General features: G+C 38.6%; 1 protein-coding gene across 1 annotated transcript; it reads left to right on the top strand.

The window, feature by feature from the left end:
- Nucleotides 1-24,616: 24,616 nt before the first annotated feature.
- On the top strand, nucleotides 24,617-26,415 carry LOC149140859 (cysteine-rich receptor-like protein kinase 21). Its single transcript, XM_089447589.1, has 3 exons — nucleotides 24,617-25,174; nucleotides 25,368-25,571; nucleotides 26,054-26,415. The coding sequence occupies exons 1-3, from the start codon at nucleotides 24,979-24,981 to the stop codon at nucleotides 26,398-26,400; spliced, it is 747 nt and encodes a 248-aa protein (XP_089303715.1). The 5' UTR covers nucleotides 24,617-24,978; the 3' UTR covers nucleotides 26,401-26,415.
- The last annotated feature ends 951 nt before the right edge of the window (nucleotides 26,416-27,366 follow it).

Below are 27,366 nucleotides of genomic sequence, written 5' to 3'. Positions count from 1 at the left end.
TTGTGAAGCCATGTGCTGTTGCCCGATACTAACAGTTTGACCAAGATGAGGGGTAATTGTACCCGTCTGAACCTGTGTCATTCCACCAGTCGGCGATTGTGGTTGAGTCGCAGGGTCAAGGGGCTGTTGCATTACAACCTGAGAAACCTGAGGTTGGCATACAACAGGCAGCGCTTGAACTTGCGACACCGTCACAATAGCTGGCGTAGTTGGGATATTTGACGTAGGTAAGCATTGTTGCATTGAGTATACAACTCTTGGTTGTTGAGGTAGTATAGGTACCCAACCGCTTGAGGTAATTCCAGTATAACCCGAATGTTGTTGTGAACTCCCGTATGGATATCCTCCCGGAGGGGATAATGAAAGGGTATACTGCCCCACATACGGTGGTAATCCAGAACTCAAGGGAATTATTTGCCCTTGGGGGCCGGACTGCCCAAATTGACCTCCAAATGGATCAATTTGTTGAGACTCAACATAAGAGTTTCCGGATATTATTCCGGATGAACAAACAGGAACAGACCATACTGTCGAAATGGCCCCTGAGTGGGCTCCTTCTAGTGGTTGAGAGCTAGTCGGGACAGATGGTATACCGGTGAACATTTTTGGAGTTATAGCTGGGAGTTCTGTCGTCGCTGTGTCAGACGACACAGTCCTAGATGTTGACGGTTGTTCAGACATTTGTAGTCTATCCAAAAGATTACCTAGCGATTCTACAGGAGCTTCCGCTGGTGGTAGACTAACTTCTGATGAAGAAGGATATAGAGTGATCCCGACTCCAAATTGCGATGGAGTACTCATTGGAGGATCTTCCACAATTTCTTCTATTGCAATCAGGCCAGGTGGAAGGGGAAGACCGTCAGGTCCGTAGAATATTTCTGGTGCCGAAGAAGGTATGGAATCGGCAGCGACAGATGTTTGAAGAGCAAGACTCTCCGAACCGGTCGAAAATGGAACTGGTTCGGTAACACAAGTGTTTACTCTCAGACTAGGATCAGTATCACTGTCCTTCTATGTCTGTTGAACTTCTTCTGTAGAGGCAGGGATTCGAGAAATGTTTGGAGTAACCGGAGTCTCTGATGTTGTTGGAACACTTGTTCTAACTTTAACAGGAGATTTGGAACCGGTTAAACGAGTACGCTTTGTCAGTACTGGCTTTGATTCCGGAGACAAAGACGGTTGACTCGTAAACCTCCGCGAACGACGGGGTTTCAATTGACTTTCTTCCACGATTGCAGATTACTCGATCAACTAAAATAAAGGGGAAGTATGTTTCCGAATTAAATGAATTTTAGACGCTTTGACACAACTTGTTTTTTCAGTTTTTAAGAGTCGAGAAAAAACAAAAGATGGCTCTAGTCTCCTTCGATTTTTAATGAGCTTGAAGTGACAAGTTCTCAGATGGACCTTTTCCGTGTCTGAAAAGGAACGAAAGGGACTACTCTGGAAATCTAGGTAGAGGGATTACCAAATCAATCGCAAAACTGCAGAATACTTTTTACGGTACGGTAGTCAATCTTCCCGAATGCTGTGTTCAGTGCATTGCGATCGATAGGGCGGCAGACACGGCTTCCTATGGATAAAGGATTAAGCCTATTGGGGTCTCCCAAAATATACTCGACGGTACGTGGGAGCACACGTCCGTACTGGCACTTATCGTCTCAAAGTGGAGGAATCACCCAACCATCAGTGAGAACAACAGTTACCAGGCTTTACGACACCAGAATACGTCTCTAGCCTAGACTTCTAAATGTTGTGCTTTAAGTTTCAAAGCGTTGTTAGATTCATTGAATTTATTTTAAGTTGATCTTGTTTATGAAGTTTGCCTTTCGATTTCACCATGAGATGTAGATGTAATTCCTAAAATGCAATCTAAGATGATAAACAAACTTTTTATCTCCTTTATGCAATGAAAATCCTAGCTACTAGGGAAAAGAAAGACAGAATCTTTTCACAAAGAGCAAAGAGCACACTCTAAATGCACTTTCCTAAATCAAGCCAATCACACTGTCTATATGCAAATGCACATGCATGTATTTGTTTTCGACTTTCTTAGTATATGAATGCTAAAAAGAAAGTTGATGCACAAATCTGAATTTCTTTTCAAGCGACAAATATCAACAAGTTTCTTTTCAAAATCAAAAATGGAGACGATCACAACACCTTAAGATTTTGAAATGAATACTCGTTCTCGACACTAGAAAATTACAAATTCAGACCAAAAGCAATAGTAACAGGATAATCGACCATCAACAGCAATCAAACTCTTTCCTACGATTGAAATCGACACTTGCGACAGTTTCAAATCAAAGGGCGACAGTACGATTATGCTACTTTTGCAAAGGAGAACTGTAAATGACTCAACAAACACACAAAAACATCTACATTTCTTTTGTACAAAGGAGGCGGAATAACAGTAAGGAAAAGGGGTTTCAAACAGACATATACTGATCACAGGCAGCAAAATTCAAGAATAGAACTGGAAAGAATGAACCACAGAAGCCACAACTGCACAAAGCTAGTCTGATCAGCGCACCTGTAACACAGAGAATCTGAAATGCAGCGCAGGTTGTCCACTCAGGAAGTGCGCTGAAATTCAGAATCTCTGAACAGTACCTGCGCTGGGCCAGAAACGAGACTCTGTTCGGATTTCGGGTCACAGTTTGCAGTTCAGTTCTTGGGTTTTGGCCGAGCAAAAAGCAATCAGTAATGCAACAATCAGGGGTAGATCTAAGGAGGGTCTAAGAGCTGTCACAAGGGCAATCAGATAGTTTGTGAATCAGTTGTTTAAATCATAAACAGATCCAGTAGATGGATTGAAGTAGCAGTTGTCTACTTTGCATTTGTTATGGCAAATGCAGTTCGAATGCTACTTGTAAGTTTATGAAACAAACAACAAAGAATGATAAACAAACAAACTAATTAAGTCCCCAGCGGAGTCGCCATTTTGTTACAGGGAAAAGTGTCTATATAGAACTGCTCTATCCCACTAAGGTGTGACAGCTTCCTTAGAAACAAACAGAGAAAAACTACTTTTGTTTTTCCTTTATGAATTATAGATAGATAGGAACAGAAAGACCAACCTCTGTCTTGCGCTAATCTCTTGATTCGATCCCTCTCTTCTTTGATAGTCCTCAGCTACCTGCTCCCTTGCATGCCCAGCTTCACAGAGTACCTGTAAGATCACAGAAGCATAGCACTATGCAAAGACATGGATCTATAATCACAAACAATCTAGGATCGGATGTAAATTGACCATACAAATGTAGCAAGCATCAATGATACAAAAGCATGGAGGAAAACTCAAATAGCTTTTATTGATAAACAAGAAAAGAGCCAGGAGGAGTTACAACCAGTTGTTCTGACCCAGCATCAACCTCCCAGCAAAGAAGCCCCTCTTCACCTCAAACAAAGCTTAGATCACCCAACAATCTGATGTTTGTCTCAAGAAACCAACAGCAATTCCTTACAATATGTAAAATTCCAGCCTCTAGATCTCTGGGATGAGGGATCCATATATAGATATCTGTAAGGGGGATGAGTCAGCTTGTGATTTGATTAGTGTCTTCTCTCTGATAGTTGTTGCTTCCACTTGGAGACTGATGGCCTCTTACTCATCCTTGGTCGAATTCAGTGAGGCAAGTGTCACAGGAGAAGATTCTGGAAGCTTCCATTGCCTCTTCACCTCGCGGAATGACACTGCCATTTGTCATTTCTCGCCCATCACACCCACAGAAGGGACTTTTGAAATGCAACGCACCCTAACAGTGTATTTGGGTGAGATGCAACACACTTAGCCAATGGAGCAGCTGCAATGATCCTGTTTTGACCAATTCTGAGCAGTTTCTCATGGAGAACTTCTGGGAGAAGCTGTAATCTGTTGAACTTGTTCCTTTAGGGGTTAGAACAACACTTTTAGGGACTTAGGAGCCCTTGGTTTATGGACATTTCTTGCTTGGGGTTGTAGGGCCCAAAAATGTCTATAACACTCGGGTGCGTGATCAGATCTGTGGATCTGACTGACTGTGGCACATTGGAGGACTGTTAATTTGGCCCTAATTAGAGGTTCGTAGGCGATCCACGGTGTGAGTGCGGGGGTACGCAGCGCAGGAGAAGGTGCAGTGCGGGGGTACGTAGCACAGGAGAAGGTGCAGTGTGGGGGTACGCAGCGCAGCAGAAGGCGCAGTGCGAGGTACACAGCGCAGCAGAAGGCGCAGTGTGGAGGTACGCAGAGAAACAGAAGAACAAGTCGCGGAGGTTTGCTGTAAGGCGGGCAGTGCAGATGCGGATTTGAGCAGAGGTACGCAGGGCATCTGAACGAGTGCTGCAGAGATACGCAGAGCAGTAGACCGACCGAGTGCGGATCTGCGCAGTTTAGATACAGAAGAGCTGCGGGTATTCGCAGGTCACTATTGGTGAAGTTGCGGACCTATCTTGAAACATTTGTTGATTGTCTTTTATCTATTGCTGCAGAGTTCTGGGTTTAGATTTTTGGTATTACTTTTCTGTTTACAGCATTCTGAGAAGTTGGGTGATTCATTGGTTGATTGTATAAGGAGATTGGGTGATTTGAATGAACTTGATGATTATTTGATCTTCTTGGATCCAGTTTGAAAATTAATGAAACGTGGTCCCTAAAGAAGTAAAAGAGCAAAGGGGATTGTAGCTCCCTTCCAGGGGAGACTGGAAAACAAGAGATAGTTGTAGCTCTCTGCAGGTTGCAGCCTGCGTATTGGTAACGGACTGCACTAGTACAAAATCCTTGTAAAAGAAGTTTCTAATTGAAAGAAGATAGAGACATATTGCAGCAGGTGGTTTTCACCCACATTGGGTTTCCACCTTATATCTGTTGTTCTTTGGTGTGTTTATCTATTTTTCTTGTTCTTGTTCATCATTATATGGCACTGACATATAAATTAATGATCAATATCTAAAGAATAAATTAAAGTATAAATCTGGAAGGCATATTGAAAAGAATTTGATAATACTGATTCACCCCCCCTCTCAGTATTATTTCCAACAATTGGTATCAAAGCCAGGTTCTTCAGAAGAAGCTTGATCGCTTGAAGAAAGATCTTTCATCATGAGAAACTACGAGAGGGAAGCATCAATCAGGCCACCGATTTTTGATGGGACAAACTTCGTTTATTGGAAGGTAAGAGTTACTGCCTATCTTCAATCTCTTGGTATAGAAGTCTGGGATATCATAGATACATGGTATACGTTTCCATCAGCAAATCCTACATATCTGGTTGAGAAGAAGAAATATGAAACAAATGCAAAGGTGGTCAATACTCTATTAGGATGCTTATCTCAATCAGAATTTGTTAAGGTAATGCAGTTTAAATCCGCAAAAGAGATATGGGACAAGATTGTTCTGAGCTATGAAGGAGATGATCAGGTAAAATGAGCAAAACTTCAAACCCTCAGAATTCAGTATGAAAATCTCAGGATGTATAATGATGAAAGTGTGGCTAACTATTTTCTTCGTGTAGATGAGATTGTTAATTGTATGAAAAATTTGGTGAAGAAATAAAAGAGGCTGTTGTGGTTGAAAAAGTTCTAAGATCTTTGTCCCCTAGGTTTGAATCTAAAGTTTCTGCAATAGAAGAAAAAGAGAATCTACAAAACCTTAAAATGTCACAGCTGCACAGAATTCTAACTGCTTATGAAATGACGAAAGGAGGTCCATCAGACAGGAGAGAAGCTGCTTTCAAGGCTTCAGGCAAAGGAGAGTACTATGAGTGAGGACACGTGTCAGAAGAAGAAGAAGAATCAAATTTTGTTAGAAATCTTCAATGGGGTACTGGTCATTTCCGAGGTAAGTTACCTTTCAAATGCTTTTCTTGTGTAAGAGTCGGTCACTATGCTGCCAAATGTCCTCACAAGGATAAGATTGAAAAAGGGAAGGAACCTGTTAGATGGAACAAGAAACAGAATGCAACTAAGAAAAGTTACTACACTCATGAAGACAGTGATGGCCTCTCAAATACTGACAAAGATGAACGAGATAATGATTATAAACTTTTAATGGCCTTTGAAGATGATGATTACATGGACGCTATAGATGTAGATGGTTTTTATGAAGAGATTTCTCGACTCAAAATATGCTTAGAAGAAAAAGATATGATCATTGATACTCTGCTATTCCAACTTGATGAAAAAGAAAAATCTCTTGAGAAGTTAGAATGTGAAATTGTTGGCCTTAGAAAAGAAATTGAGAAAACAAAGGCTCTTAATCTTAAATTTGTTAAAGGATCTGAAACTCTGGATGAGATTATCAATGTACAGCGTTCTCCACTAATCAAGATAGGTCTGGGTTATAATGGAGAAACATCTCAAGCATCCACCTCAAAGAGTTATCTTGATGCAGCAAGGAGGAATGAGCAAAAGCCCAATGGAGATCACTAGGTAAGGCAGGGACGAATTACATCAAGAACAAACAAAGACTACCAGGTAAACCAGGGGCAATCCATCTTAAGGGTGAACAAAAGCTACAACCAGCCATAGGTAAAAACTTCTCAATTTGCTTCAAGAATGGATGACAATAGAAATTACAATCATTTGGCTGGTAGATTTGATAATCGTAGAAGTTTCTTCAATGGCCAATGTTTCTCTTGCCATAACTTTGGTCACAAAGCAGCTCAATGTGTTGCTTATAAGACAATCATGACTAGAGAAGCTCAAAAACAAAGAAGTATGACTGGGATTACGAAAAGGACCTATAACAACTTTTATGCCCTTGAAAATGAAATTGAATGTTCTATTTGTAATAACTTCGGTCATGAAGATTCTGAATGTAGGAGTAGGTTTCGGCAGACAAAGGAACAAGCCTCAAGCACTAGAACATGGAGAATAAAGGAACCACAACAGAAAGATGTGGGATAACATTTTATGCAGAAGGACAAGAAAATCTATGGTAAATCGACAACGGATGTTCGAAGCATATGATAGGTGATAAAGAAAAACTTGAATCATATACTGCTTTGGAAAAGGGAAAGAAAGTTTCTTTTGGAAATGATACCCCTGCAGCCATAAAAGGAAAAGGCACTGCTCAGTTGAAAGAAAAGGTCAAAGCTGGAAATATTTTGTATGTTGATGGCTTGAAGCATAATCTACTAAGTGTCAGTCAGATGTGCGATCAAGGAACAAAGGTAATATTTTGATCAAATGGATGTAGTGTTCATGATCTTGATACAGGAAAAATAGTGATCAAAGGCAGAAGAACTTCAAATAATCTATACATATTTGAAGAGGGAAAACAACAATGTTATTTGAGCAAATATGATGAACATTGGTTATGGCACCGGAGGTTGGGGCATCTAAGCTTTTCACAAATAAGGAAAGCATGCAAATACTAGGCAGTTCGTGGTCTTCCAGATATCAAAATTCCAGACAACACCATATGCAAATCATGTCAGTTTGGTAAGCAAACCAGAACTAACTTCCCTGAGAAGGAAGGATCAGCCAGCAGGCCTCTTGAACTAGTCCATACAGATGTATGTGGTCCATTTAGGACAAGGTCACCTCGAGGAGAAGAATACTTTATATTATTCATTGATGACTTCTCCAGGATGGTTTGGTTGGGACTTATGAAAAACAAGGATGAAGCATTCGAAAAATTCAAATATTTCAAAGCCTTGGCTGAAAACGAATCAGATCACAAAATTAAGTGCCTCAGGTCTGACAGAGGTGGGGAGTTTACCTCAAATGAATTTTTTGATTTCTGTGAAGAACATGGAATAAGAAGGGAATTCTCTACAGCTAGGACTCCTCAGCAAAATGGAGTGGTGGAAAGGATGAACAGAACGGTCCAACAAATGGCTCGTGCTATGCTTGATGAGTCTGGGACTCCCACAACCTTCTGGAGTGAAGCTGCTTTTGCTGCGGTTATTATTCTCAACAAAACAAATGTCCAAGTGAACAGCACTCAAACTCCTCATGAGCTCTGGTATGGTGAGACTCCTTCGGTAAAGCATTTCAAAATTTTTGGAAGCAAATGCTATATTAAGAATAATGATGAACAGCTTGGCAAACTTGAACCTAGAGTAGATGAAGGAATTCTCCTTGCTTATTCTCCCCACAGCAAAGCATATAAGTGTTACAATAAAAGACTTGGAAGAATTGTTGACAACATTGATGTAGTGGTTGATGAAAAAGGATACATTCCTAGGCAAGTGAATTATGAAAATATCGAAGAGGATGAAGACTACTCTCCAAATCAGATTGATGATGAAGAAGAACCTCAAGAGGCACCAGAGGAACAGATAAGGATAGAAGAGAAGACTCCATCCAGGTACGTTCAGAAGAATCATCTAGAATCTCAGATTTTGGGGCAGAAAGAGGCAGGAGTACAAACAAGAAGAACAATTGCAGAAGCCTCAAGCTATTTGGCATTACTCTCCTGCACTGAACCGCAAAATGTAAAAGAGGCATGCAAAGGTGAATGCTGGGTCAAGGCGATGGATGAAGAACTTGAGCAGATAAAAAAGAACAACACTTGGGAGTTGGTTCCTAGACCAAAAGATAAGAATGTCATAGGGACAAAATGGATCTTCAAAAATAAGTTGAATGAAAATGGGGAAGTAATTAGAAACAAGGCCAGACTTGTTTTTAAAGGGTATGCTCAACAAGAAGGAATAGACTTTGAAGAAACTTTTGCTCCCGTTGCTAGACTTGAGGCCATCCGAATGTTCCTTGCTCTTTCAAGCTTTTAGAAGTTCAAAGTATTTCAAATGGACGTAAAATCAGCCTTTTTGAATGGAGACTTAGAAGAAGAAGTGTACATTGAGCAACCAGATGGGTTCATCCTTGGGAATGATCCAAATCTTGTATGCAGACTAAAAAATGCTCTCTATGGTCTTAAACAGGCTCCAAGGGCTTGGTACTACCGCTTGGACAAATATCTTCATCAACAAGGTTTTTCAAAGGGATCAGCAGATAGCAATCTTTATTTGGTTCCTAGACCAAAAGATAAGAATGTCATAGGGACAAAATGGATCTTCAAAAATAAGTTGAATGAAAATGGGGAAGTAATTAGAAACAAGGCCAGACTTGTTTGTAAAGGGTATGCTCAACAAGAAGGAATAGACTTTGAAGAAACTTTTGCTCCCGTTGCTAGACTTGAGGCCATCCGAATGTTCCTTGCTCTTTCAAGCTTTCAGAAGTTCAAAGTATTTCAAATGGACATAAAATCAGCCTTTCTGAATGGAGACTTAGAAGAAGAAGTGTACATTGAGCAACCAGATGGGTTCATCCTTGGGAATGATCCAAATCTTGTATGCAGACTAAAAAAGGCTCTCTATGGTCTTAAACAGGCTCCAAGGGCTTGGTACTACCGCTTGGACAAATATCTTCATCAACAAGGTTTTTCAAAGGGATCAGCAGATATCAATCTTTATTTGGTTCCTAGACCAAAAGATAAGAATGTCATAGGGACAAAATGGATCTTCAAAAATAAGTTGAATGAAAATGGGGAAGTAATTAGAAACAAGGCCAGACTTGTTTGTAAAGGGTATGCTCAACAAGAAGGAATAGACTTTGAAGAAACTTTTGCTCCCGTTGCTAGACTTGAGGCCATCCGAATGTTCCTTGCTCTTTCAAGCTTTCAGAAGTTCAAAGTATTTCAAATGGACGTAAAATCAGCCTTTATGAATGGAGACTTAGAAGAAGAAGTGTACATTGAGCAACCAGATGGGTTCATCCTTGGGAATGATCCAAATCTTGTATGCAAACTAAAAAAGGCTCTCTATGGTCTTAAACAGGCTCCAAGGGCTTGGTACTACCGCTTGGACAAATATCTTCATCAACAAGGTTTTTCAAAGGGATCAGCAGATAGCAATCTTTATATAAAAATTGAAAATGACAAATTACTAATACTTGTTGTGTATGTAGATGATATTATCTTTGGCAGCAATGAAGAAGCTATGAGTCAAAGCTTTGCCTTGGTGATGCAGAAAGAATTCGAAATGTCTTTGCTTGGAGAACTGACATATTTTCTTGGACTGCAAATCCAACAAAATGAAGGCGGGATCTTCTTGTCTCAAACCAAGTATCTCAAGCAGATTTTGAAGAAATATGGCATGGAAGATGCAAAACCAGTATGTACCCCCATGGTCACAGGATGCAGCCTCAGTGCAAATGATGAATCAGCAGCAGTGCATCAACCAACCTACAGATCTATGATTGGAAGTCTTCTTTATTTGATAGGTACCCGACCAGACATCATGCATGCAATAGGAATAATTGGAAGATTTCAGGAAAATCCAAAGGAAACTCATCTTCAGGCAGTGGAGAGAATTTTCAAGTACCTTCAAGGAACTCAAAACTATGGTTTATGGTATCCTAGAGATACAGATCTCACACTTCATGCTTATACAGATGCAGATTGGGCCGGAAGCGTGGATGACAGGAAGAGCACAAGTGGTGGTGCATTCTTCATGGGTTCCAGATTAGTATCTTGGTTCAGCAAGAAACAAAGTTTGATTGCTTTATCTACAGCTGAAGCGGAATATGTGGCTACTGCATCTTGCTGCACTCAACTCCTTTGGATGATGCAGACCTTGCAGGATTTTCAGATCACTTGTACTCCACCTATCTCCATCTTATGTGATAATAAAAGTGAAATCAGCATTTCTAAGAACCCACTCATGCATTCAAAGACCAAGCACATACCGATCAAGTATCACTTTCTCAGGGAACAAGTGCTTGAACAAAAGGTCAAGTTGGAGTATGTTCCTTCTAAGGAACAAGTTGCTGATATACTCACCAAACCATTGCCTAGGGAAACATTTGAATACCTCAGGAAAAAGCTGGGGGTTGTTGATGCATCATCCTGTTGTTGAATCTCATCTGTTTCAGAGATTGTTGGTTGTACGCAAGTTTCATATGGGGTATACGCGTACATTTGCTGGGTTGCGGATTGGTCGAAGATCGAATGGCACAGTTTCAGGGGGAGCATATAATGCATTGTTGGCATTATGGTCGAAGGAGATCATGGATGCTGATCTGAATAGTGCTGCAATATGTCTCTATCTCTTTCATGGTCATTTATGGTGTATGGTGGATTATGGTTCTTCTTGAAGAAATTTTTTTCTTTTGCAGATCTGATCTTTAGTCAGGGGGAGCATGATCCGTAAAGCAAAGGCCTAAGCATGTTCTCAGGGGGAGCATAACCCTTTTACCTTGATGTCAAAGGGGGAGAATGACGTTGAGGATCTTGAGGTTGCCATCAAGTCCAAAGGGGGAGATTGTTGGCATTATGATTCTGGATTGGCTCTCTGGTATAGGTGTTGTACTTGATGGCAACTCACTCAAGTGGCAAAATTCTGTTCAGGATTTAAAAATGATGGAAAATAAGAGGTTCGCAGGTGCATCATTCAAAAGGTGTGGACCTGCAGGTTCACCGTCCAGGAAGTGTGGACATACCCGCAGGTTATCCGTTCATAAGGTTCGGTCCCCCAGTTCACTCACTCCAATGCAGAGAAGCGCGCTCACGTGGGGTTTCTTATGTTTGGCCCTTGGTATTTAGCCCATCGTTCATGATCCTATGGTTTTGGCCCATGGTTTAGGATCTAAATTATTTGAACCCCTGTTTGGATCCCTTGTATTGGTTTTCGATGGTTTTGTCCCATGGTTTGAATAAGGACTTTCCTATAAAAAGGAAAAGAGATCTCTTGGCTAGACACTTGTGAATTTTGAATATCTTAAGATCTAAAAGTTTGGGTGATTGGTTTTAAAAGCTAGATCTAAATCAAGGAGAAAATTTAAGGCGAATCTATTGATAAGTCGTAATCTCTCGGGCGCATGATCAGATCTGTGGATCTGACTGACTGTGGCACATTGGAGGACTGTTAATTTGGCCCTAATCAGAGGTTCGCAGGCGATCCACGGTGTGAGTGCGGGGGTACGCAGCGCAGGAGAAGGTGCAGTGCAGGGGTACGCAGCGCAGCAGAAGGCGCAGTGCGAGGTACGCAGCGCAGGAGAAGGTGCAGTGCGGAGGTACGCAGAGAAACAGAAGAACAAGTCGTGGAGGTACGCTGTCAGGCGGGCAGTGCAGATGCGGATCTGAGCAGAGGTACGTAGGGCAGCTGAACGAGTGGTGCAGATATACGCAGAGTAGTAGACCGACAGAGTGCAGATCTGCGCAGTTTAGATACAGAAGAGCTGCGGGTATTCGCAGGTCACTATTGGTGAAGTTGCGGACCTATCTTGAAACATTTGTTGACTGTCTTTTATCTATTGCTGCAGAGTTCTAGGTTTAGATTTTTGGTATTACTTTTATGTTTACAGCATTCTGAGAAGTTGGGTGATTCATTGGTTGATTGTATAAGGAGATTGGGTGATTTGCATGAACTTGATGATTATTTGATCATCTTGGATCTAGTTTGAAAATTAATGAAACGTGGTCCTTAAAGAAGTAAAAAAGAAAAGGGGGTTGTAGCTCCCTTCCAGGAGAGACTGGAAAACAAGAGAGAGTTGTAGCTCTCTGCAGGCTGCAACCTGCGTACTGGTAAAGGACTGCACCAGTACAAAATCCTTGTAAAAGAAGTTTCTAATTGAAAGAAGATAGAGACATATTGCAGCAGGTGGTTTTCACCCACATTGGGTTTCCACCTTATATCTGGTGTTCTTTGGTGTGTTTATCTATTTTTCTTGTTCTTGTTCATCATTATATGGCACTGACATACAAATTAATGATCAATATCTGAAGAATAAATTAAAGTATAAATCTGGAAGGCATATTGAAAAGAATTTGATAATACTGATTCACCCCCCCTCTCAGTATTATTTCCAACAGACCGCAGAGGACCTTGACACTTTCCTATTTGATTTTGTTGTTATATGCCGAACCTATGACTATACAAATGATGAGCAAAAGTTACAACTATTTCTATCTACCCTCAAGGATGCAACATTGTGTTGGTTCATGGGTATACCTAGAGATAGCATCACAAATTGGGCTCAGATGCAACAAGATTTTAACAACAAATATAGGGACTACTGTAGGTCAAAGGAAACTAAAGAAGATATTTTCAAGATGACCATAGGCTAGGATGAATCCTTAGAAGACTATGAAGAAAGATTCCATCTCAGTTACAAAAGGGCCAAGTGCACACTTGACCCTGAGTCACTGAAGCTGGTCCTTCTTAAAGGAGTAAGGGAGGATCTTCTTGATACCTTACATATGATAGCAGGAGGAGATATCTACCAATTACCCTATGAGGATATCAAGACTGTCTTTAGAAACCATTCTATGGCAACCAGGAAAAAGGGTAGGGGTAGTCAACCTATGGCCAATACATCATCCTCCAACTCATCCATCAAGGGCTGGAAGATTTCAAAAGTGATATGCTGCAAACCCTTGCCTTGCAATTGGACACCATGAACATTAAAAGGAAGCAAGAGGAAGCAGAGAGAGCCTTGGCCATCTTTTTTCCTAGATGCACCAAGATGAATCCTAGGAACGAATGTCCATTGAACTGTATTAAAATTTTCTCAGTTTGTGAAGAAAACCATTCCACAAACAAGTGCCCCTTTTTACCTCGACTCAAAGCTGTATATCAAGGAGCTGAAGGGGTCACTAAGAAGCTTTGCTACATCAACCAAAGGAGACCTCCTGGGCCTAGACCATACCAGCAGGGTATGCAAGGGTCATCCCATGCATATTACAACCCCAACCAAACCACATCTATACCTTCTTGGGGACCCCCTGCTCATCCTTCCTAGTCTACACCCCCTCCTTGGTCCTATGCATCTCAGTATCATTCCCAACTAGCCAGCCAGTCATTTCAACCTTATGTTTAGCCACAACATCAGTGGAATACCCCACTCTAGGGGTGGAGGCCCCAATTCAACAATGTTCCAGCCCTATTGCCTCCACCACCTACCCAACCACAACTCCTGCACTCTGCTCCACCCAAGCAACCCCAGATGCCTGCCCAGCCAAATCCGAACCCAAACAATAGGCAGGCTCAACAAGTATACAGGGGAGAGACATCATACCCAGCTTATGTTGTAGAAATCCAGGAGATCAACCTAAGATCTAGGAGAATTCTCCCTGATAACCAACCACTCCAGCCTACCCCAGAAGAAACTGAACTTCTGGGAGAATTGAAAAATCTATGTGTAAAGATCCCCCTTCTCCAGGCAATCAAAGATGTTCCCATTTACAATAAGTTGATTAAGAAGAAATGCTTCAAGCATCCAGGAAGAAGAAAAAGGGATGCCCCTACCATTAATGTCATTGGGCAGCTGTCTGACTTAATGCTGGGGCAGGTAATATGTCCAAAATATTTGGACCCTGGAAGCCCTGTAGTAGATGTGCACATCAATGGAACCATTGTCCCGCACACTCTGATCGATATAGGGGCTACCATTAATGTGATGACCAAGGACACCATGCTTAAGCTCAACCTCCAAGGGTTATTGAGGAAGACCACAATAGTTCTGAAACTTGCAGATCGTTCCACAGTCACCCCTGAGGGAATTGTGGAGGATGTGATGGTCTCCATTGAATCTTGGGAGTACCCTGCAGGTTTCCTAGTCTCCATCCTAAGGATAAGCTTACTGGTTACCCTCTCATCCTTGGGAGGCCATGGTTGGCCATAGCTGATGCTTACATTAGTTGCAGAGCTGGGAATATGACCATCAAGAATGGGCATATGTCCAAACAGTTAGTCCTATACCCTCCTGCTCAACCTTCCCCAGAGCATGACTTACCTTTATGGTTGGAGGAGGAGGAAGAAGATGAGGTTTATTCTACCCAACTTTATGCTTTGGAAGCAACCATAGGAGGAGGATAGCAAGATGAGGATGACTTAATTCAACACCTGCTCCAAAGTCCAACTCCTAGTTCACTACCATTAGAAGAAGAAGAAAATGAAACCAAGAACAATCATCCAATTGACTTATGCTTGGCCAATTCCAACCCACTCCGTGTCAAAACCATAGAATTTGGCCCAGAAAAAACTTTGAAAATTAATCCATCTCTTTCGGCTTTAGAAGAGGAAAAGATATGCAACATGTTGAGAGAAAACCTAGAAGCCTTCGCTTGGAGTTATAAGGAAATGAAGGGAGTACACCCCTTAGTGTGTACTCACCACATATACATCAAAGAAGGTTGCAAGTCACTCAGGCAACCACAAATGAGGATGAATCCAGCTCTTAAGGACATAGTCAAAGAAGAAATGCAAAAACTGCTAGATGCAGGATTCATTTACCCTATCTCAGATAGTGAGTGGGTCTCTCCTTTAGTGTTAGTTCCCAAGAAAAATTGTAAGTGGAGGATTTGTGTCGATTATAGGGAGTTGAACAAAGCCACAAAGAAGGATCATTTTCCCCTACCCTTCATTGACCAAGTGCTAGATGGCCTGGCAGGGAAGAAGTTTTTTTCCTTCCTAGATGGATTTAGTGGGTACAACCAAATCCAAATCTACCTAGAAGACCAGGATAAGACCACATTCACCTGTCCTTGGGGTACTTTTTCCTATAGGGTTGTTGGAAAATTTAATTGCATAAATTGCTTTCATTAAATTATCAACCAGGGAAATTCGTAAGCTTGTGATGATGCCAGTAAAATATATGCAGGAGTAGGAAACTAACTCTATGACCAACTAAATGATTTTTGATTCAATATAATATGCAAGGGAAGAGGCTCCTAATTGAGGAGGTCCTAGTTGTCCTTCCCTACAGTATTATAGATTGAAAAGAAATCATTGATTACATAAAACCAGAAACTTGAAATAAAGACAAGAGAATGAATTTTAAATGTTGTTCAAATTGAAAGAGAGAGAGAGACTAACTTAGTCCCTTGATTGTCCCCTCGTATACTGATCCAAACTAAACTAAGATTCATTCATAAGCATAAGAAATGAAATAACTTGAAACTTAAAAGCAAAAGAATGAATTTCAATTATCATGCAAATCAAATAGAGAGAGAGCCTAACTTAGACCCTTGGTTGTCCCCTCATATGCTGATAAGATTTTAATTTAAAACTCATTCATCAATCACAAACAAATCCTCAAACATCTAGGCAATTAAATGAAATAAGATCTATTATGAAATAAAATGTTTCTTTGATCCTTCTAGAGTGAGCTCAATTCTCTTAAGAACAAAGTGACAAATTATTCCATATACTACATTAAGACAATTTATATCTAAAACTATTGAATGAAAATTTATGTAAAATGAAGCTTTATTATATTCCATCATAAGTTGAATACATGCTCCAAGAGTCCTCCTCTTGGAATGGAGGATGTGCTTCTATTTATACAAAAATTTAAGCAACTAACTCATTAATGGGGATCCACTTATCCCTCATATGGTTACAACCAATATGAGACACATATTCCTTTATCCATGATTTTTCTCCATGAGATATGCTTGATCCCTATCCCAAATCTCCTTCAAATCTTCAAAAGAATTCGAATTTGAGTCCTGGAGGCCACATAAGAGTATCTTGGAACCTTCCAAATCACCTACACATGTCACCAAACTCATTCCACCTTTAGGTATAAGCAAAAACATGTTATTTTTCTAACTTTTAATCATAAATTCACTTTAAATACTTGAAATTAATAACTTTGGAAAATGAAAATATAAACCCATATGGTAATGGAAATATAGGGTTATGTAATGATAATGTGATGAAATGAGGTGACAAAATGAGGATAAAGGTCAAAATGCAGTGAAAATTTGTGTTAATTTGGCGGCCCAACATACCCACCAACTTAAGTTATTGCATGTCCTCATGCAATCTATTACATTGATCATGATTTGATCTCTTAAATTGTCTTGCTTTTACATGAACTTTGGTTGATATTGATTTTTTTAACTTCACATAATTTTCTTTTTGACAACTTTGTTCCTTTTTGAAAAGTCTTCTTTCTTGAAAAAAATTTGATTGCAACATATTATTTTAGTTGGTTCTTATGTGACAACCAAAATTTGATTAGTATTGGTTCTTGTGTAACAATACTTTCATTGTTTTTATGTTGCATAAAAAGACTTTGAAAACATTTAATCAACCATTCATTCTTCAATCATTATTTGTAAAACATGTAACGTTTGAATCATAATGTAATAGTAATTGTTTGGAGAAAGTATGTTGGTTAGGATGATATGTGTAGAAAGGACATATATGACATATAGAAGGTGATAATGGAGTATGAATGTGTATATGAACATGGTGAAACATTTTCCAAAAATTATAATTTTAGTATTAAAGGAATTGTATGATAAAAAGCTAGAAAAGAACATACCTTTACTTACCTAAGTGGAGAAACTGTGTACATGTAGAAAAGTGTAGCTCCTGCTGCTGAATCATGGAATGAAGAATAAAATAATGTGATCGATGTCTTGGTTGCATACATGATGGATGAAGTCGTAAATGTGGATCCTTATTACAGCTGAATTTGCTACTGAATCATATAGTCTTCATGTCGTTCCATATCGTGGCACAATTCTTTCCATGTGAATAAATGTGTCGATGTCAAACATGGAAAGAAGTCATTGGATTACCGACCATTGATGAATGTTGTTAACCAATGTGAGGAAAACTCACCATTAATGTCAATGAGTGCCAAGGTACCTAAGTACATCTTGTGAAGTGCGAATAGATGAGCTGATGTCGAGCCACTTGCAAGATCCAATGATCAAGGGACATTGGTGTATTCCCATGATTGCTGGCGAGAGAGCCTGTCATTAAGGCATACAAGCCTCAAGGTACTAATAATGACTCTAGTCTTTATCCCAGATAAGGTGCTAAGGTTGATGGGTCAAGACTTGTTAGAAGGGAGGCCTTAAGGAATCCTCCATCATCTAACACGAGTATGAAATAATGATTTTGAAGGACCATAGATGGAAAATTTGCATTGAAGCAGGGTTTATTTGGAAGAAAAGGAAAATGGGGTGACTCAGCTTTGTAAGGGAGTTGAATGACTTTATTCATGGGCTGAGGTTGATGGGTGACATGCTTTTGGGTAATGACACCGTGACACTCCATTGTTTTGAAATTCATCATCACGCTCTTCATCGCTACTGCTCTCATAGTCCTTAGAATTAGGACTAAGTGGACACCGTGACACTCCATTCTTTGAAATTCGTCATCACGCTCTTCATCATTGCTGCTCTCATAGTCCTTAGAATTAGGACTAAGTGGACACCGTGACACTCCATTCTTTTGAAATTCGTTGTCACGCTCTTCATCATTGCTGCTCTCATAGTCCTTAGAATTAGGACTAAGTGGACACTGTGACACTCCATTCTTTTGAAATTCGTCATCACGCTCTTTATCACTGCTACTCTCATAGTCCTTAGAATTAGGACTAAGTGGACACCATGACACTCCATTCTTTTGAAATTCGTTGTCACGCTCTTTATCATTGCTGCTCTCATAGTCCTTAGAATTAGGACTAAGTGGACACCGTGTCACTCCATTCTTTTGAACTTCATCATCATGCTCTTCATCACTGTTGCTCTCATATTCCTTAGAATTAGGACTAAGTGGACACCGTGACACTCCATTCTTTTGAAATTCATCATCATGATCTTCATCACTGCTGCTCTCATAGTCCATAGGATCAGGACTAAGTGGACACCGTGACACTCCATTCTTTTGAAATTTGTCATCATGCTCTTCATCACTGTTGTTCTCATAGTCCTTAGAATTAGGACTAAGTGGAATCTGTGACTCTTTATTTATTTGAAATTCTCCATCCCCTCTTTCATCAGTGATGCTCTCATAGTCCTTAGGATTAGGACTAAGTGGAAGAATTCCCGCTATATTCATCAATATGAATAGAAATGTTACGCGATGAAGATGTTGATGTTGTACAAATCGAAACTTCACTATCAGGACAATCCATCCCTTTCAAATAGAAGAGGTTGAATGATACAAATGCAGAGTCTCCTAAAGATATTATATAGCTTAGAGGATGAAATTTTCCCTAAAAAATTTTCCCTCCAAAAAGTTTTGCCAAAATATTTCCCTCCAAAAAGTTTGTTAGATTTATTTCCTTTCATTATTTTATTTTACAATTTATTGAAAAATGTAAACTAAATTTTTTTTATGAAATAAATCTTTAAAAATTGTAAACTACAACTTTTACCTACATTATTTTAATAGTTAAAGTATATAATATTTACTAAAAAATTGAATGTTTTTTTAATTTTTATAATACATTCTAAAACAAATTAATCCCACATTCACCTCACTGTAAAACAATTCCATAATATTCGCTTTATCATAGTTTCCTTTGTCGCCATAAAAAAATTAACATGTTAATTTTTTTTAAACAAAATTAATCTCACATTAATCGTACAGTAAAACATCTTTGTAATTTCACCTATATAATAAATTCCATTATCACTATTACTCACATCACATCAAGGTTTTCTGAGGTTTGTTGAAAGACTTGGAGCGAATTGGTGGAGCAGCTAAATTGCTATCAACAACATATTCAACGGAGAATTCTCGCAATTGAAAGGTTAGTTAAATTTTTTTCCTTGCAAATGTTAATATTCAATAATTTTAATGAAGTCGGTTTTTTTTTTTTTTTTTTTTTTGTGAGCTAAATTTACCCACTAGGTCCGTTGTGAGCATGGTGGGCCCGGTAAAGCTCACGACGGCCAAACGGGCCCGATAATGCTCATGGCGACCAAACGGGCCTGTAGGTTAGGGGCGATGACCATGGCTGGCCCGCCTGCCCACAAGGTGGCAAGGTGATTCCGAGAATCACCCCACCACCCTACGGGCGGGTGGGCTGCCGGGGTGGCGCAGGGGGAGGCTGCGACAGCCCCCCTGCGCCACCCCGGCGGGCCGCCCTCCCGCGGGGTGGCGCGGGGGAGGTTTCGGCAGCCCCCCTGCGCCACCCCGGCGGCCCGCCCACCCGCGGGGTGGTGGGGCGACTATGTTAATACTAAGAAAATTTTAATTTTCTTAGTATTAAATTTTTTTTAATTTCAATGATCTTATCTAATTGTACAGATTATACAAATTAAAAAATTATGATATAATTTTAACTAGTGTGAAAGATATATCATACATTTACTTATTATTTTATTATAATGATTTTGATTCTGGTTTTACCTCTATTAATAAGGTAACGAGATGTATTAAGAATGTGATATATTTTGCCAGGTAGTGCATGATATATGGGTACAGTTCTTTTATTAGTTTGTGTATTCCTGGTATCAGTACGGTAGGGTGGTATATTAAAAAGTTTAACAGATGTAAATGATGATCAAAGTTAATATGTTTTCGTTAGTTACTGATTTATGTGTTTTTTTCAGGAAAATGGCATCAAAGAAGATTTCTATGAATCTTTCTGGACCAAAAACTCTTAAAGGTGGATCTTTAAAAAACATTAGTGAATGAACTCCACCTGAGCCGATGGCTACAAATCTTTCAAGTGCCTCAAATGATAAGAATATGATTTCATACTAAAAGAATTCAAAAGAAATGAAATTTTCATCAAGAATCTGGTATGTGAAAGAAAAAGAAAGCCAAAATGTGAATATATATCTATATATTGATATACCGAATGATAATGGAATTTATGAAGTGATGGAAAGAGTCATAGACATGTGTTTGGTACTAGACAGTGAAGTTGTTTACATACTTACAAAAGTGCCTAAGTCACATGAAAGGATTAAATACCAGTTATCATATTCATTGTATGACATGAGAGAGGTATCCACAAAGTTGTGTAAACAAATCGTAAATGAGATGAAACAAAATATCATAAGTATTTTTATTTATATTTGTATTTTGCGTTCTTGTAACTGTCTCACTATATTTTTTATCTTTGTTTTTATTGACATATGTTATTTTGTTTGGCAGAATTTTGTTGAAAGTTGTTCAATTAGGTTGGGAAGCATACATTTCATAGAGCATGATATTATGAAAGTTGTCAGCAGTTTCTACTTAGTGTCAGAAGAAAATATGGCAAACAAGCAAAATTTAGTAATTGATGATGCTACAAAACTACATCCAAGGGATCAAAAAAAAGGTCTCTAGTGGATAAATCTAGCAAGGGAAGACAAGTTACTTTTGAAAACGATGAAGTTGAAACTAACAGTGAAGAATATGTTGCCGTTACTGAAGATGACATTGGAATTGAGAAGAGCCGCAAAAGACCAAAAGTAACAATGCCCAAGAATAAATCTGTTACAATTAATGATGAGAATGTTATGGAGAAGAAAAGTAAAGTTGAAGATTTTGAAGTAGTCATTACCAGCATTGAAGAACCTAGTGAAACTTCAAAAGAAAGCAGAGAAATAATTATACCAGGAGTTGATAGAGGATGGAATTATCAAAACAAAACAAAATTCCATTCGACAGAATTTGACAAAGAGAAACTTAATTAAGGGTGGTTGTACATTTCAGCTTAATGTAAGACAAATCTATAAGGCAAGTGAAGGACAATGTCAATATCAAATTAGAAAGCCACATCATCTGCATGTTCACAACTTGAAGACATTGACAAGGTACAATCCATATGCTCATGTGGTTAGTTATGTGCTTCTTGTTGATCTAGTGCAAGTTCCCAACAAAGAAGCATTTGATAAGTCAAAATGTTTTGAATATAATTATTATGTGCTTGTGCAGAACCATTTTGTAGAAGCTCAAAGACAATTGATGGAGGAATATCCCAATAACCCACACTTTGAAACAATGAAATGTATCATTTATGTTGGTTTATCAGATACAGAAGCAAAGTTAGTGGCATGGGATCATAATTCAGATAAAGAGTGTAGGATGTCTATGACTTTCATCCAAAGGGTTAGATTTATTCATAGTGAATTTGAAGAAAAATGTGGTGGGGATAGGATAAATGTTACTTAGATTTCCGAAAGGAATGTTGTAGGAAATAGGCTATCCAATTGAAGAGAAAATCAATTCAAAAGGTGGAAAAGACGACAAATTGAGTGATTTATTCAGAGGTGTTGATAACATTTTCCAGTTGGCATTTAGAACTAGAGATATATGGGAGTTGATTAATGAGATTTTTAGCATGTGGGAAAACATTGGCATTAAAAACCAGAAGGTCAAAAAGTCTAAGCCATTGATATGTAGCAGCAATAAATCAGGTTTTGAAATGAAATAGCTTCCAGAAGATATGATTATCACACCTTGGAGAGCATTGCAAGGAGTGAAAGATGAAAAAATTGTCAAAGCAATATTATCTCGTGTGAGGTCAGGGGAATTATCATTGGAGGAAATGTCTGAGGAATTTCAAAAGTAAGTTTGTTGAATTATTTTTATTTATTTCTAGATTATAATTTTCTTTTAAATATAACATATTGTTCTTGGTAGTATTTGTTTTACATATCATTATATTAACTTTTTGTTACTCTATCTATGCAGTCACAAAGTTTACATGAAAATTCAAGAACAAATGGTTAAATTGTTGAATGAAGATAGTTGGGATGATGTTGTACGCAACTATCCAGATTCAAGTTCTACATCAACATTAAAAAAAAATTATCTTGCATTTAAAAAGGTATCTTGATTTATACATTCATTTTTATTCATCTGTGTAATATTTTTAATTTATAACTTACACATATATTTGTTTATTTTATAAAAGATGAAGAAGGATGATAATGGAGCACCAGATAGTTTCAGAACTTTTATTGCAAAAATAAAGAAGCAATATATTAAGAATTTTGAACTTGATCCAACTCTTACTCATTTCATTTGGAATGGGCTAGACACTATTCAATATCAAGTAATACAAGGTGACTGTGAAGACATTGCTAAACTCATACCTAAAAGGGATTATGCCTAGTTATTGCAGATATTCCCCATGGTTTCAATATTCCAAATATTGACTATGATAGTGACCCTTATACTTATCAAGCTCTTAGTAAAGTGGTTGCGGGATTTCTAGAAGTCACGTCATCACCATTATGGAGATTTGTGACATTTCATTCAGACACACAATTGGAAATGTTATTGTCAAGCTTCAAGGGGAAAACAAATTCAAGGATGCAGCTTACATGGTAAGACGTTTAAAATGTATATTTCATTAATGTTGAAAAATTCATTTATGTACAAGTTAATTGAACTTTTACTATTTCATGTTACAGGCAAAAGTCAAATCTTCTTAACCGTGAAGATCAACTATTTATAAATGATTGTGAGTTCATCCATATTGATAGTTGGGCAAAAGATGATAGCTATATGTCTATGATTTTTAATCGGGTAGATGGAAAGAGTCATAGCCAAATACTGACTTATGATGCTGTTGTGAGAAAACTAACATATGAAGACAAAGAAGCAAAATGAGAGATAGTTAACATTTATCAAAAACCACAGTTATTGATTAACTATCTTATAGACATATGTTCAAATGAAGGAGATTGGGTTCTGGATTTATTTTCTGGCTCAGGTAAGTTTTATTATATGGAATTGAATTTCAATATGTTATTTTTTAGTTAATATGTTATTGTACTAATTTACTTCATTATTTCTTTTGTGCTTGATAATTAGGTACAACACTAGCATGTTGCCTTCAAAAAGGAAGAAATTGCATTGCAATTGAAAAAGATCCAATACAGTGCAATTTCATTCAGCAAAGAATTAATGCTCTTCAATTTCTTCCAGATGCAATGCAAGAAATTGGGTTGAAGAAAGGGGACTTTAGTGAATCACGTGTGGCAAAAAAAACAAAGGAACCCCAACCACCATTACATGGAATGATTGGAAAGGCATACATTGGGAGATTCGTAGACATCAAAGATCCATTAGAAGAGGAAAATGAGCAAAATGAAGCAGAAAATATTGTGGAAGAAGACAATGATGAAACTCTAGAGGATGAAGAGTTTGGATTACGTGACATTGTTGATTAAATTTAAGTTATGCTTGGAAATCAAGCTCATTTTTTGTAACTATTAATTAGTTATACTTGTAATGTTTGACTCTGACATTTTATGAGAAGAATATACACTCAATTAAGGTTGTTATGTGTTCAATATTTGTATTATGTGATTTTCGCATTAATTTTTAAGTTAATCATTATTTTTTTGACATGAAATTCATAAAAAAAAACTATTATTTAACCATTTTTAGTTAAAATTTTCCTATAAAAATTGTGATTTTGAAATGTCATTTCTAACAAAAAATTATCAAAACGTGTAGTTTTTTAGTTATATTTACGCTGTAAGGCGTTTCCCTTTGAAATGAATTGCCCCAGCCGCCGCCGTGTCCTATTGTTGACCGTGGATTTGTGGTGTTAGACGATTGAATGAAGTGTGATCGTTGATCCAACACTGATCCAAAACTGAACGGTTAATGAGGAAGCGGGACGGACGCACCGCCAGCGAGCCATTCGTTTCGCAGCTGACAGTGGTGGTCAATTGCAGGTCCGTGGCCATGGGACCATTTGTTGAGTTGTAGTGTGTTGTTCCTGCGCACTGTGAGTGTTTTGCAATGCGTGATATGTGTGGGCTCACGGATAAGCGCTGAAGGACCAGTTTGCATGTACAGCTCTTCAACTAACTCGTCTATCAGTTTATTTTATTTTTCTTTTCCATGTTTTTTGTGTCTCTTAGTGCTGACATGATTCACTACAACTTCGTGAGGGGGGATGTTTCATGTGTTTTGCAGTGGGCAAGTTCAGATGGTAACTAGTTTTATTATTTTTTGAAGCGCACACTCATTTGGAGGCCTGAACTTCACTTGTGGAGGACTGCTGGGCATTTGGTGCTGCAAATCTTGTTGTGATCAGTGAAGATCAACTCTCTGTTCAGATCTGTTTACATTCTCGCTTGAAGTGTTCAAAGAAATCCAATGTAAATGGGATTTGATCTACCCCGTGTATTCTTGTTACCAATTTTACAAATTTGAGAGCAGTGCTATGCATTTTTGGGTTTGAACCTTCCTTGAGAAAATGCAGATATCTACCTCTTTGAATATCTCCTGAGCTTTCTGCCACAGCCTGACTGACTTTCAAGTAGAACTCATTTTCAAGATGGGGCATTCAGTTTTACTGCATATTTTGATTCTGAGTCTCTCTCTTTTTAACAAAGTCGAGACTGCAAAGGGACGTTCTTTACTGGTGCCTACCTCTGCGCCAGTTTCTTTGCATTTCGCACTGTCATCGGCTTCCCTACTTGATGATCCCCTGGCAAAAAGAAATGCATCAACTAAACCAGAAAATTCAACCGGTAAGGGCTTCAACGCCAGCCTTTTCATTAAATTTTTGAAGAGTATATTTATGCTAAAAAATACAGCCTGTGTAAGATTTCTTCAGAAATTGAAATCTCTCAATTTGAATTGCTTGTTTGCATCTTTCTACAAGTTCTGAGAAGTCATTGCGCTTTGTTCTTTTGACGATTGCAAAATGGGTTGTGTGTTCAGACACAGGTTCTCCAATGCAGATAGACAAAGAATCTCATCACATCAACAAAGGACTGCTATTGGCAATTATCATACTGCCAATATTTGTTGGATGTATCATGATTTCTTCAGTTTGTACTTGGTTGTATAGAAAGACTTACAACTCTGCTCCTTCTTCACCTCAACCTCATGCATTCAAGCGAAATTTAGATCCAGACGCCTCAGGTTGGTATCACCACTATGTCATATTTTATCCCTTTCACTGTGTGAAACCAAACCCTCTCTTGATGTGTACACCAACAGGGCAGCCACAAGAGAGTGGTGCTTCCTATGGAGATATTGTTTGATTGGATTCGGGGCTGAGATTCGATGACTTCCCCTGTTGAATCTGTGTGGATATCTTTTGGATGTATGTATACATATTAACTATTATGCATTACTGCCAGTGCCGTGGAATGGTTTCCATGACTATAGAAATTCTTCTCCTCTGTCAAACTATTATTTTTCGTGGGGGTTAACATAATAAACATCAGACTTGATTTCATGATCTGAATCATCTGATAAAATCAAAATTTTGGATTCTAACAAATTATAAAAAGCCATGGGTGCAGATTACCTTTTTTTACATGAGAGTTCGATTAGTTACATTACGACTATTTTGATCTAGGGTTAGCTCACTAAGTTGCCTGTAATTTGAATTTTCACAGATGCCTATAGGGGTATTCCACTCATGCCTCTCCTGAGTCGTTTGAACTCCCGTGTTTCTAAGAAAAAGGGATGTGCAACTGCAATTGAATATTCTAAGCTGCTAACAGCTACAATTAACTTCAGCAGCAATAACATACTTGGAGAGGGTGGATTTGGGTGTGTATACAAGGCAATGTTTGATGATGATTCCTTTGCTGTTGTGAAGAAGCTAGATGAGGGTAGTAGACAGGCTGAGCATGAATTTCAGGTAGGTAATAAAAACGTTACAGGTATTATTTTGGAAGCTGGCTGCTTCTTCAAACTTAAGAAGATATTAGTGAAGGCATTTTCTGGGGGGGTGCCCTAAAGTTGCCCTTTTGAGTGTCTTTTCTTTTGTGGATTTGGTGATGCACTGCATTTAACATATTGCATTGTGCTTTTTTATTCTCCCTATAATTTTAGAACTTAGAAGAAGCTTTGCTGATTTCATCTGTTGGTATTGTCATTGGTTGCAGAATGAAGTGGAGCTAATGAGCAAAATCCGACATCCAAACCTTGTTTCTTTGCTTGGGTTCTGTACTCATGAAAATACACGGTTTTTAGTATACGATCTGATGCAGAATGGCTCTTTGGAAGACCAATTACATGGTAGCTTTCTCCAACCACTGGGCAAGTTCAATATTGCCTATGTTTTGAAGCCTTTTATTTGTTCAAACAAACTTGATACTACCATTCGTCATGGATAAACTAGTAGGCCATGAGTAAGCAGCCTTTCACAGCTATGCTTTGTTAAGAAACTGTGCTGGATTGCTTGTCAGGACCATCTCACGGATCTGCACTTACATGGTTTTTGCGGATGAAGATAGCCCTTGATTCAGCAAGGTAGTTCTAACACAGATAATTTGATTCCCTACTACTAGATTTTACCAATTGAAATCACTTTTTCACTTGGTCCTCTATCAACCTGGGAGCTCAAGCTTACCATGGTTTTCTTTCTTTTACAGGGTCTAGAACACTTGCATGAGCACTGCAACCCTGCAGTGATTCACCGAGATTTCAAATCATCAAATATTCTTCTTGATGCAAGCTTCAACGCCAAGGTGAGGGCAAGGTTTTCCAATCTCCCACTTACACTGACTGTAGTGTTAAAAATAGTAATACCATTAAATCTGCCTGGAAATGAATGTTTCTTATGTAATATTTATCAGTTAATTTGGGAAGATTCTTGTAAAGCATTAAGAAAGTTTCCTAGAATGTAATTGACAAAAGCCTTAGTAAATGTATGGCATGTGCATTGCATTCAATGGGAGATTCTGTGAGATGGGAATTCCAT

The sequence above is a fragment of the Pinus tabuliformis genome, chromosome X, assembly GCF_031772625.1.
Source record: "Pinus tabuliformis cultivar Carrire ecotype Pingquan chromosome X, CPIR1, whole genome shotgun sequence".
Classification (NCBI taxonomy): domain Eukaryota; kingdom Viridiplantae; phylum Streptophyta; class Pinopsida; order Pinales; family Pinaceae; genus Pinus; species Pinus tabuliformis.
This window is presented reverse-complemented; position numbering and strand designations above follow the sequence as displayed.